Below are 13,185 nucleotides of genomic sequence, written 5' to 3'. Positions count from 1 at the left end.
CTACAGTCTTGCACCCTACAGCAGCAGCAGTAACCCTACAATGTATTCTAAAATAATGAATATGTATTACTGCTCTGATACAGACACCTGTAAAATGTTATCCATTAGGCGCACAGTTTAAGCAAAACTAGGAGCCAAGAAAAAATACTGCAGTGATAGTAACAGCTCTAACTACTTACCTCTGTCACTGGCAATTCAAGCTGAACCACATCATCTTGCTTAGAAACAGGTGTTTGCAGAGCTGTGTCTAACAGCAAGATACCATTCAGATCTTTCCTACATCCAACTGCATAATCATCCACAAAGATTACTTTATCCACAGCAGAAATGTACTGACATTTCACCCGTCCACCTGGCTTAGCTGTAAAGAGTAAAAAGAGAACTATGTTAAAACAATTATTCTTCAAATCTTATTAGTAGCTTTGGAGGAGAAATAATAACCACCCTGGCTTTTTAAAATCAAAAGCAATTAATCCTGTTGATGTCTTGGCTAATTGGAATTAGACTTATGGTCATACTTTACCAGCAGGGTAGGAGAGAGATTCTACTAGCTCCAATTCCAACAACTGTGTATGACTCTCTGCTTCCTAGCCTCCTCCTCCCAATAGTAGCTTCTATGAAGTCTTAAAAATCAAACTAAAAACTTGGAACATCTTCAGAAACATCCTGAAGTGGAACACAAGGTAATGCTATCCAAAAAAAGAGATACACCATCACACATGACTTTTACATAAGCCTTAAGTGGATCTTTGGATAAGAACCACTATTTTTTAGATAGTAATTACTATGTATTGCGTGACTCTATGATGTTGTATTCTTCACACCAACAGAAGATTTTGGATCTTCGAACAATAACCAACTTTTTTCACAAGTGCACCAGGCTCACCATTCGAGAACACCACTTTGTGCTATATAATACATATGCAGCCCCAAACACCTTAAAGAAGTTTTGCTATTAGTCCACAAACATTTCTGCCTGCGCTACTTATAATTCCACAACGACTGTGTTTTAAAGTTTCCAGCAGCCTCAAAACTTAATCATATTGCTACTTTATCTTATTCAACCTTCAAATTAAATTTCACAAATTGCACTCAAAAATCTTACAAAGATTCATGGAACACATCTTCATCTGTATCAAGTTCCACAACCCTCCAGGATCTTTGGAACACCCCATTATCTAGTCAAAGTACTACAGAGCTCAGCAATTCTCAGCTCTATCCAGTGAAAATCAGGTAGGGGAAGGGAGTGTACATTATGAAACTGCTGCCCATCTCCTGGCCCCCTCCCCCACTATGATAAGCCATGTTCATTAGGATGCTGGACCCAAACTACACTGGGATTCACTGGTTAAAACTAAAACTTCAAACTGTACGTGGAGGATGGTTGATGGGCTCACAGTTGCCACAGAATAATCAGAGCCCAACAATGGGAGGTTGTGAGTTCTCCTTCACTGGAGGTTTTTATGCAGAGGTTGGATGGCCATCTGTCATGAAAGCTTTAGTTGACTAGATGACTCTTGGGGACTAGATGACTCTTGGGGTCCCTTCCAACTCTACAATTCCATGATTCTATGATTCTCAAAAAGCAGGCTGTGACATCTTACCAGCTGAAGCTCCTGGACATTTTTAATGGGAATACCCCTTGCACAGTGCATTGCAACAGCCGATCCTTCGATTACAAAAACATGAAAAATGGCAAGCCAAAGTTTTCTAGGGTGGCCCAGCCAGCATAAAAATTATAAGAGTTAAAAGGTGCTCAAACAACAGCTGTCCCCTTATTCCATAAATGATGATTGTTCAGAAGCACTCCAAGTTATGAACCAGATCCAACAAACAACTCCAAATATGACAAACTCACCCCTCAAAGAAAGCTTCCAAATCCCCACTAAATATTATTCCCATCTTGCCTACATTTAGTTTTAGCTTACTTTTCCACAACTGGCACAATGGGATGGCTGTGAGCACTGAAACCAATGCTCCTGGATCCATTAACACTTATAAAGCTCAATACTATCAGCATGCTACGCTTCACTGCAAATTTCTATCAGACTGTACAATTACCAGCATTGAATGAAAAATAATTCCTTTCAAAAGGGTTTATGTGCAGCAATGTCTACACACATTAGTGTTTCATGTAAGTGATATTTGCTACATGATAGCATTAAAACCTCCTATTTGTATCATGAGTGACCAGAAACAATTATTCTTGGTTGTGTTAAATACTGAGGAACATGCATAGATTTCTCCACACCATCAACAGCAAAACAAATGAAGGACATCATCACACTGCTAATACTGTGTTCAGAAAAGAGCACAGGCAATCTGGCTTTAAATGCACATGAATCAGGCTTGCATGCCTGCAGGCAAAATTTGGCCACCACTGTTAATACTTGGCATGACAGGACTAACACAAAGTCGCGCAGCAGCCTTCATGAACCTGGTGCACCTCCATATGTTTTGGGCTACAACTCCAATCAGCCCCTGTTAGCTGACTGCTCACTGGAATTGTTGTACAGTGGTGCCCCGCAAGACGAATGCCTCGCAAAACGAAAAACTCGCTAGACGAAAGGGTTTTTCGGTTTTTGCATTGCTTCGCTAGACGATTTTCCCTATGGGCTTGCTTCGCAAGACGAAAACGTCTTGTGAGTTCGTTCGCTTTTTTCTTAAAGCCGCTTGAAGAGGCGCAGTTGCGACGGACCGTGCTTCGCAAGACGAAAAACATCGCAAGACGAAAAGACTCACGAAACGAATTAATTTTGTCTTGCGAGGCACCACTGTAGTCCAAAATATCTGAAGGGTACCAAGTTGGCAAATGCTGATTAAACAAGACAGAAGTAAAGAATGATCAAATTCAGCTCAAGTACGTATAAAGACCACTTCTTAAGACGGGTTGTAGTTGCAATTATTCCTAGACAGAATTATTATTCCTGGAAAGCATATGAAGTTCACCTGAAACTCAAAGTCAACATCTTTACTCGATAGGTATAAGGGTGTTGCTTACAAGGTCAAGCTCATCTATAAAAAAGAAAATAGTAAAAGTGTTCAGCCAAAAGAATGAATGCTAATAACCCTTTCCCATCTAAGCTTTTCTTAGAAGTGAACCAAAAATACTATTTTCCTCAGGTGCAGCCCCTTTCTAACATGAACAGTCTGAAAGCCTACATCAAATCACATCTGTCCAACTGCATCACAATCCCCAGATTAGACTGGATGAATTCTGGAAGTTAATAAATTACTACTGATATGAGAAAACAGAACTCAAGACTACCTTATTTTTGTTATATTATTGTATTATTAACAACACTACTTAAAAATTGAATAAACACTCTCTTAAAACACATATGACTGAATACATATGAATGAAAAAGAACTAAAATTATACTTAGGAATATAACCGCTTACACTGCTGAAGTTCCACAGAAGTCAATGGGACCAGTACACCAGTGTAAAGGGCAATCCTGAAGATAGGCTCAAATGCAGGCCAAATGTTAATGTATGGTGAAGAACCGACTGTCAGGGACATGTGACTCATGACCATGACCTGTATATAAAGTTTAGGACAAAATTAATCCTAAATAGTCGTACTTTAAGAACAGAAAGGCATTCCCATGCACAAAGAATGTTGGTGACATTACCGTGCATCCGCAAATGACATGTTTTAAGTACTTTCATATTCTTTACACATTAACTAAAATCCATACCTCTACTTGGCTTTAACTACCTTCTGGATTTTAATTCCTATTGCAAAGAGATCAGATATCACAACAAATTCAAATAAAAAGCTACACTACATTTATGATGTAAACTATTTTAAGGAAGTAGATCTTCAATAAGAATTAAAGACTTGTTTAGATATGAAGCTTCTTGACTTTTGCAGTTGTTGTCAGTACTGGTTCCCCATTTTTATTCCAGAATTTATTTTTAGTACTTGCCAATCATCTTCTAAATATACTTTGAAAAGCCGGGCAATTTCACAGGCTGAATATGTACACATCTATGCTTTTATAAAGAAATGTGGCAGGTGATTTCAAAGGTCACAAACAAAAATAAGTGAGCTATCACACAACCCTCTCATCTGCCTTGCTACACCCCACTCTACAGGAGCTTAACCAAGCTAATTTGCTCATCAGGTCAACTTTTCATCTTTCCTGATGAATAGAGATAAACTCAAGATTTGTTTTGATTTTAAGTACTGATTTCATACTAACATTTAGCCAGTAATTCTGCTCACAAAGAGCTGAACCCAAGCTTGCCTGCAGGAGAATTAGCCATTTCCACTACTGATTTTTGGTTGTTGTTGTTATTATTATTATTATTATTATTATTATTATTATTATTATTATTATTATTTGTATACATCCAAATTGGTTCATCCAAAGGTCACAAGGTGGTTCAGAACATAAAAATACAAAATCAGAAGTTGAACACATGTAGATGCCAAACAGCACCAGGGATAAAATTGAAACCACACATTGAAGGCTCCACAGGACCGAAGAACACTCCCTAAGCCAGGGATCCCCAAACTTTCTACACAGGAGGCCGGTTCACTGTCCCTCAGACACTGTCAGGGCTGGACTATAGTTTTTTTAAAAAATTAAATATAAAACCAGATCCCGACTTTCACAGCATGTAAATCACATGGGTGGGAAGGGGGGCACAAAACACCCACGCAGAGACCAGGGACATGGCCCTGCTACTCTCCAAGCAAAACTTCTCCCTCTGCCAATCAGCGCAGGGCGAGGGGAGGCAAAGTTACTGACCCAGCTTTCCCAGCCTGGATTGCTCTCTCTCTCTTTTCCAAGGGTGGCCCCCAAGTCAAACACCCCAGCTCATTTGCATGACCTGATAGGGTGTCCGCATGTAAACGCCGGGAGACGCTGGCAGTATAACTCCAGCCTGGGGAGCATTTTTGCCCCTCAGAGCAGCAGCGCCGTGTGGGGAGAAGGAGGAGCGGGGATGAAGGGATCGGCCTGGGCAGAGGGGCTGCAAGTGCCCGGATGGGCGAGGAGGATGAAGCAGCGGAAGCAGCACCACTGCCCTGAGGATTTGACTGCTGGAGTTACACTTACTGCAGGTTCCCCACAGGGCAGCCAGAGGAGCAGAGAAGCAAGGGAGCAGAGCAAGGAGGAGGAAGAGGAATGAAGGCTGCCTCTCCTGTTCCCCCTGTTGGATTTGTTTCTTTGCAGGGATCTGCAGCTGCAATATGACTCTGGAAGAGCTCGCTGGGGAGCACCAGACTTTCGGCAGCAGCTGCAGCTCAGCTTTGTGATGCGCGGAGGTCGGAGGGACAGGAGTTTGCCTAAGCGCAGCGCGGGGACTCGGATTGGCTGCAGAAGCTTCCTGCAGCCAATCTGAAGCCGCGGCAACGTCGCGGAAGTCAGTCCCCGTGCGGCGAGGCATCTGTGCCTTCATTTAAAGGAAATGCCACGCTGCGCTGGTTTAGCTCAGCGCACGGGGACTGACCAAGTGGGTGGCAGGGTCCACAGGCCGGATTAACGAGCGGACCATAGTTTGAAGATGCCTGCCCTAAGCATTACCCTCTGGAAATGGCCGTCCAAGTAGGACCGGAATCACTACAAAGCATTGTCACCCACCCCTAACTTGGACAGCCGCAACAGAAGAATACCATGGTCATGGCATTGAAAGCCACTGAGTGGTTGAGGAGAATTAACAGTGACACATTTCCCCTGTCTCTCACCCAACAGAGGTACTTATACAGGGTGACCCAAGCAGTTTCTGTGCCAAAACCAGGCTTAAACCCCGATTGAAATAGATCAAGAAACTCCATTTCCTCCAAGAGCACCTGCATCACATCCATGACCGTCTGTGCAAGAACCTTGCCCAAGAAGAAGAGACTGGCAACTGGCTGGTAGTCACTTAGGTTTGCCTAATCCAGGGAGGGTTTCATGAGGAGTGGTTTTACCATTGCCTCTTTCAAGCAAGCAGGGACCACCCCATCTCACAGAGAGGCATTAATAACCTCCCTGGCCTAGCCAGCTGTCCTGCCCCCCCCCAGCTAGTTTTCATCAGCCAAGAGGGGAAAGGGAGAAGAGGGAAAATGGTCACCCTTACCAATCCAAGCACCTTGTCCACATCCTTGAGCCTTACTAACTGAAACTCACCCCACACAACAGAACTAGATAGTGATGTGAACAGCCCTTGGGGTCATCTGCTGTAACAGTGATGTCAAGATCCCAGTGGATGCAAGTGATTTTATCCTCAAAATGCCTTGCAAATAAGTCACCGCAAGCTACCGTTGGTTCTGCCACCTCCTTCAGGCCAAACTGTAGAGGCCCTGCACTACCCGGAAAAGCTCTGCCAGACGACACAATGAGGATGCAATGGAGGCTGCAAAGTATCCCTTCTTTGCTGCCTTCGATGCACTAGGTAGGCTCAATGATGAGCCCCTACCAGTGCAATTGCATTTGACCAGTTTTCTTACAGACTACAGTAACTCCCCCTCCCTGACCCACAAGTCTGCCTGATGCTGCCCCAAGTACCAAGTTGAGTACAGGTGTGTGAGAACAACTCTACCCTGCTCACCAACTCAGGTCTCAGTGATACAGACCATATTGGCCTCCTCAGCCATAATCAGATAAAAAATGAGGGAGGGCTTACTAGAATGGACCTGGCATTCAGCAACAGCAGCCACTGACCCAGGGGCCAGGCTGACAGGACAACCACAAATACCCAGGTTGGAATTTCTCACCCCAACCCACCACTGCCGCCTAACACTCAAATATCTGTTCCAGAGAGTTGAGGGACTAAACAAAACAGCATGGGAAGGTACTGAGGGCTGTAGTAGGAAAGGGGAAAGCAGCTCAAGTTATCTCTCCATCCATCTTCCTCCAGCGGAAGCCCTCACTAGATCGGAAACTCTTTTCCTAACGGAAGTCCTTCTGTTCACAGATCAGAAACTCTGGATGAAGCATAAAGTACAGACAAATATCCAGTATGCACAGTGGGCAATCTACGCTTGGTTAGGGAAACTTCTATGTGAATATCAGTAGAGGAAAAAGAAAATCAGTGCACTGGCTATGGTGGTCTAGGATTGCAAAGCTGAGCAAGGATTTGAGCAGTTCAACATTAGCTACAAGACCATAGTGGCTTTTTATAGACAGTATCATTTAACCTTCTTGTACTCTAAAATATTATTCTATGTACGCACTCTTGTTTCTGATAATTTTCAGTACTATCCTAGATATCTTTGGTTTTCTCCTATTTTGCATGAAATCGAACAACCCAAACCTTATGCGAACCGTCCTGAGACGCCCGTGTATAGGGCGGAATATAAATTCAATCAATAATAATAATAATAATAATAATACACAAAACACAAAGTGTGGTGCACAAATAATATACAAATCTTACATTTTCATCCCTTCTTCAGTAATACATGCTATTTTATTTTCTGTATATTTACATTATTTAGATTATATAAAACTGTCAAAAGGCTTAAGATGAATATCTTTAAAATACCAATAACATGTCTCTGTACAACTGTTTTCATCAACAAAGAATGTTCAAAACATCAACCTAGGGGTAAACATAACAGCAAAAAATCTGAGTTTATTTAAAGATAATTATGAAAAATGTTGGTCAGAGATTAAGAGAGACTTGGATAGTTGGTCAAGATTAAAACTTTCATTGCTAGGCCGAATAGCTGCCATCAAGATGAATGTATTGCCAAAAATGTTATTTTTGTTTCAGACACTGCAGATTGTAGACAAGACAGAGTGCTTCCGGAAGTGGCAGAAAGATATCTCTAAATTTGTCTGGCAGGGCAAAAAGCCCAGAATCAAATTTAAAATATTAACAGATGCGAAAGAAAGAGGGGGCTTTGCCCTGCCAGACTTAAAGTTGTATTATGAAGCTGCAGCTTTCTGCTGGTTAAAAGATTGGTTACTTCTTGAAGATACGGATGTCTTGGATTTGGAAGGTTTTAATAATGCGTTTGGATGGCATGCATATTTATGGTATGATAAAGCTAAGATAAATAAGGCCTTCAAGAACCATATTGTCAGAAAATCAGTTTTTAATGTCTGGACAAAATATAAAGACTTACTGGAGAATAAAACTCCGAGGTGGCTGTCACCCCTGGAGGCTAAAGCTCGGAAAAGAGCCAATATGGAGGCCAATTGGCCAAAATATTGGGAGATAATAGAAAAGGATGGTGACAACTGGAAATTGCAGAGTTTAGAAAAGATGAGAGATAAAGTGCGAGACTGGTTACACTATGCTCAGATTAAAGAAGTGTTTAAAAACGACAAAAAGTTAGGATTCCAAGTGGAAAAGTCAAAGTTAGAAACTGAACTGTTAGAACCTAAGACTAAGGTACTTTCAAGAATGTATAACTTGCTGCTGAAATGGAACACACATGACGAAATGGTAAAATCAACAATGATAAAATGGGCGCAGGATATTGGGTATAATATTATGTTTGAAGATTGGGAAAGGTTGTGGACCTCTGGGCTGAACTTCACTGCATGTAATGCGTTGAAGGAAAATGTGATGAAAATGATGTATAGATGGTACATGACCCCTGTCAAACTGGCTAAAATATACCATTCGTCTGATAGCAAATGTTGGAAGTGTAAGGAAAATGAAGGAACATTTTTTCACCTCTGGTGGACCTGCCCTAGAGTGAAGGCCTTTTGGGAGAAAATATATAATGAATTAAAAAAGGTGTTTAAATACACCTTTACTAAGAAAGCAGAGGCCTTTCTCCTGGGTATTGTCGGCCAGAGTGTGTTAAAAGAGGACAGAACATTCTTTTTGTACGCAACAACAGCAGCAAGAATATTAATTGCCAAGAATTGGAAAACTCAGGAGCTACCCACTGTGGAAGAATGGCAGATGCAACTGATGGACTATATGCAACTAGCCGAGATGACCGGCAGAATTCGAGACCAGGGAGAAGAAAGGATGGAAGAAGACTGGAGGAAATTTAAGACTTATTTACAAAAATATTGTAATCTGGCTGAGTGCTGAATAGGATGCCAGTGCAGACAATTGTCTACCATTAAAATAGATTTAAAGTCGAATTATATGTCAAACCAAATTAAGATTATTAATTAAGATGAGTTAAATGATAATTTGCTTGAAAATAATTTAATAATGATGTAAGTGTATGCGGGAGGTGTGGGGGAGTCCCATGTAACAATTGAAAGATGTTAAATGGACAACGATAAGTGCTTATTTGATATATGTTCTATTTGAAAACTTTAATAAATATATTATAAAAAAAAAAAAAAGAATGTTCAAAACATCAAAAGATTGATTTAGCTATAACACCATAAGCCATAATATATCAGAAGCAGGAGAGTAGTGTTTCCATACTACTATCTTTATTTTAAAACTTGGTATTTCTAAGTCAATGTATCCAAAAAATAAACCTGATTTAATTCCTATACGAGATCCTAAATGGAAGTGCTTTTGGTATCCTTAACTGAGTACAATCCGAACACAGATTACCACATCCATTTTGCCATGCACAGAAACACAACACAGAGAAACCACAGCCAATCCTGGCTGGCTAACACATACAAAGGCAGCCAAACACATGCATGTGTGTCACAAGCAATGATCTTCTATTTCCTACAGAAAAGAGCTTTAAGCTTCCACCTTTTTGTAAAGAGAAAAACCCCAACCCCGTAGGTGCAGGCTCTGTCTTTAGAGACTTGTCTGGGAAGCAAGAGCGGGAATAACCGAGATTTTAAAGCGAGAGATTTATAGGGGGAGGAAAAGAGAAAGCGCTTAAAAGAGAAAGGAAACCCTTTGGGAAGGCCCGGATGACGACAGGCAACTTCGGACTCCCAAAGCCACCTCCCTTCCCACCCACTCGCTTTAACAACCCCGGCCGGCTCCTCGTCCCTCTCCTGACTTCCTCGAAAGTAGGGAACGAGAACGGAAGGGTGGGCACAAAGACGCCGGCTCACCTTCGCGCTATGTCAGCTGAGGAAAGGGACTTCCAGGCCCGAGAGCCCAACCGCCACATTAGCAACCCAGCCGGGAGGAGGAGGGGGGAGGTCTTCGGAGCCTCAGCGGCGTCTCCTCCCGCCGCCCCCCCCCCGGCTTCCCTCTCCTTCACCCTCCCTCCCCCTCCCCCCCCCGGCCGCCGGGCCCGGTTTCGAGGCCTGACCCGGCCTCCTCGCCCCCTCACCGCTGAGCGCCGACGCCTGCAGCGTCGCCCCTGAGGTGCCGTCGATGACTTTGATGGCGCCGTGGGCGGTCACGGCCAGGATGGCGTTCAGCGCAGGGTGGTAACAGAGGCTGCAGAGCCCGTCTGCGTCGCAACGCAGGCAGCCGTCCCGCAGCAGGAGCCACTCGCAGAGGCCCGGCCCGGGGCCCGTCGACACCGGCCCCGGCGCCGAGGAACAAGACGCTCCCCCGGCCTCCTCCGCCGCCATCGCGCAGGACAAGAGGCCCGGCGGAGCCGCTCAGTGACAGTCCCGAAAGGAGCCGCCGCCGCCGCCACCAGTCAGCATCCGGGTCCGGAGAAGGGGGGGAGGGAAAAGGGAGAGGGGGGAAGAGAGACAGATAGAGAGAAAGGGAACGAGCCGAACGTCGGCGCCGGCAGGAAGTGACGTTGCCACGCCGGATGCGGAATGCCGACAAAAGAGAACCGGCTTCGCGAACCGGAATTGGAGCGAAGGGGTTAATTAAGAAAAAAAAAGGAAAAAGAAAACCCCCACCCACCACCTGAGTGGCCAAAGGGACGCTTCTCGAGTGACGTCACTAGCTCAGTTGACTCCGCCCCAATTTCGTCTTGTTACGCATTCTTTCCCGACAGGCTCCGCGCGTCCAGCAGTATAAACAGTAGCTGAGCTGCTTGCGCGGTGCTAGGAAATGGTGCGCTTGTTTTTTGCCGTAGGGAAAAAAGGAAGAAAAGAAAAGCAGGGCGGGTCTCTATTAAAAGGAAGATTGTCGTAGAAGAAATATCCGGTTTTCTGCATCAGGATTTTTTTTTTTTTTTTTACTTGTACACATTTCTTCGTGCTGGGCTTGGCAGCTGCGTTTTGAGCGCTGTCTTTTCACGAACCGCCCCCCCCCCCGTTTTGTGTGGCCTCCGGGAATAAAATATTGGCTTACTTATAAGCGCAGCCGAGCATCAGAGAGGATCGTCCCAAAAAAAGCCAGGGCAGAAACACTCGCCGCGTGGTTTTCCTTTATTTTCATAAGTGGCATGGGATTGTGTGTGGCGGGAACACAATGCCTAACCCAGGTGGGATGGGAGTTAACAGAAAACCGCACTCGTTTAATATGGACTGACTTACTTTGGTATCCTTTCCGCACCTGTTTCCAGATACCTCCATATCGCTTCATCCTTTCCTGTTCCACTGCAGGCGGAATAATACTGAAATGGGGCTTTATTAACATTTACAGCAAGTCCTAGTCTGTTACTTTTGAACTTAGAGCATGTTCCACACATTTTTATTTAGGCTTTTGGTTTCTGGGTTATCATGAAGTTCTAGTTTTTCCTGTGAGGTTTGCCTAGCTATTCAAAATCAAAATTTTGTACGTGGCCTATAATTTTGCCCTTGATTTATAAACAGTGACATATGACTGAGCCTGCAGCTGTTTTCTAAACTCATTATGGCATGCTGTCAGGGCTGAACTGTGCCTAATATCTTGTTTCCAAACATTGGTTTTTCTTCTCTTCAGTAACGGAAATTTATCTACTTTGCTGCATTTTGATTGCCTGTGTACATAAAATAGCAATCCTGAATTTTGCACAAATTGCAGAATACAAAATTATATAGTACTTCATTTTCAAAAAACCTGATACAGACTCTCTGTTTCTCCTAATCCCATGTAAGCGTTGCGTTGCTGTGCTTATTCAGTTCTTACAAGGCTGAACAGAAAATTAGGATAAGCCTAGAAAATAAGTTCTAGGAAGGAAAACAAATATGCACACTTAACACAAACACAATGGTGAATATGTTAACAAATTTAATTATTTCATTCATCTGAAACACTGATCGTGATAGTGAAGTTTACAAGTTATTAAATCAGTCTTATCTCCAACCTAGTTTTCAGTTTTATGTTACAACCAGTCTTGCCTCTCGGGAACTCCTTTCCAACCACGTCCCACTATTTCTAGATATATTTATTACTAATAAAACATGAACAATACAGTACAATTGTTCCCTTTCCTTTCTTACCACCCAAGTCAGAGCAACCTTTTATAATGTAACAAAATGAAGTATTCCCAATGCTTGTTTTGAGCTTCTGAAGTCCCCTATATAGTGATATTCACTTGACCTTTCTAATATGCATTCTCAGTATGTGAGAATTTTTTACAGAATCCTGGTACACAGCTGTAGCCTATTTTTGATGAGTGTATCAACACAAAATGGACTATGTCTAATTTTGTATTAAGGCAAAAGGGTTTCTCTTGTTCAACAGCAGGGAAACATAAGCAGCTGCTTCCTTACGTAAGTGTAATGGGCACATTTAATAGGCAAAAAATTCCACTCCCCATGTTGCCAGCAGGAGGCACTAGGTCAAATTTTCAATATCCATACAAAATAAGGAAAATTTGACAAACAGAAAACATGAGGGTAAGAAGGGTCCTACCTCTCAATGAGAGGCGAGAGAATGATGCTGGGCACACTTAAAACACTGCTATCAATTGCTAAGGGCCCGACTGCAATATAGACTGTAGCAAAATGCCAGGGAATGTGCAATTAAAAGTGGACTTGTTTCAGTTGCTTGTGAATTTGTATTTAGCTGATACTACCAGTTATTATGAACTTTAGCAATGTATGCTTTAAAAGACCAAAAAGCAATCATCAGATTTTTCTGGTATATAGGAAAGAAAAAATAGCACATGAAAATATTAGCTTCCTGGATTCAAAAATAAAGTTTTGGCATCTTCACCTTAAAACAGTCATGTATATAAAAGTATGAGGGGAATTGTGTTTGTAAACTGGAATTGTTTTTTCCCAAGGACAAAATATTTAATATGAAAGCAAAGCGGGTTTTATCAAACTCCAGTCACAGATAAGTACCCATATCCATCAGCAGTGAAAAGAAGTTCATGGCAGAACTGTTCCGAGGTGATGTCAAACAGAAATGTTACATGTTTTCAGGTATAACAAAAGCTTGTGTTATCCAGAGTCTTATAAAAATAATTTTCTTTTTAGAAATGCACAAGTTTAAACAGGATAGGTATGGAGATCT

General features: G+C 42.6%; 1 protein-coding gene across 2 annotated transcripts in view; it reads right to left on the bottom strand.

Annotated features, from left to right (window-relative positions):
- Positions 1-11,025, bottom strand: part of BIRC6 (baculoviral IAP repeat containing 6) — a 139,323-nt gene extending 128,298 nt beyond the window's left edge. For both annotated transcript variants that reach the window (XM_083604160.1, XM_083604161.1), the window contains exons 1-2: positions 10,163-11,025; positions 180-361 (exon numbers count right to left, since the gene is read on the bottom strand). In XM_083604160.1, coding sequence (XP_083460286.1) covers positions 180-361; positions 10,163-10,409 — 429 coding nt within the window. In that variant the 5' untranslated portion in view covers positions 10,410-11,025. The remainder of the gene's footprint in view (positions 1-179; positions 362-10,162) is intronic.
- Positions 11,026-13,185: the final 2,160 nt, after the last annotated feature.

The sequence above is a fragment of the Podarcis filfolensis genome (genome assembly GCF_964270895.1).
Source record: "Podarcis filfolensis genome assembly, chromosome: 3".
NCBI classification, from domain to species: Eukaryota; Metazoa; Chordata; class Lepidosauria; order Squamata; family Lacertidae; genus Podarcis; species Podarcis filfolensis.
Note: the sequence above shows the minus strand (reverse complement) of the source record. Positions and strands in the feature narration are given on the sequence as shown.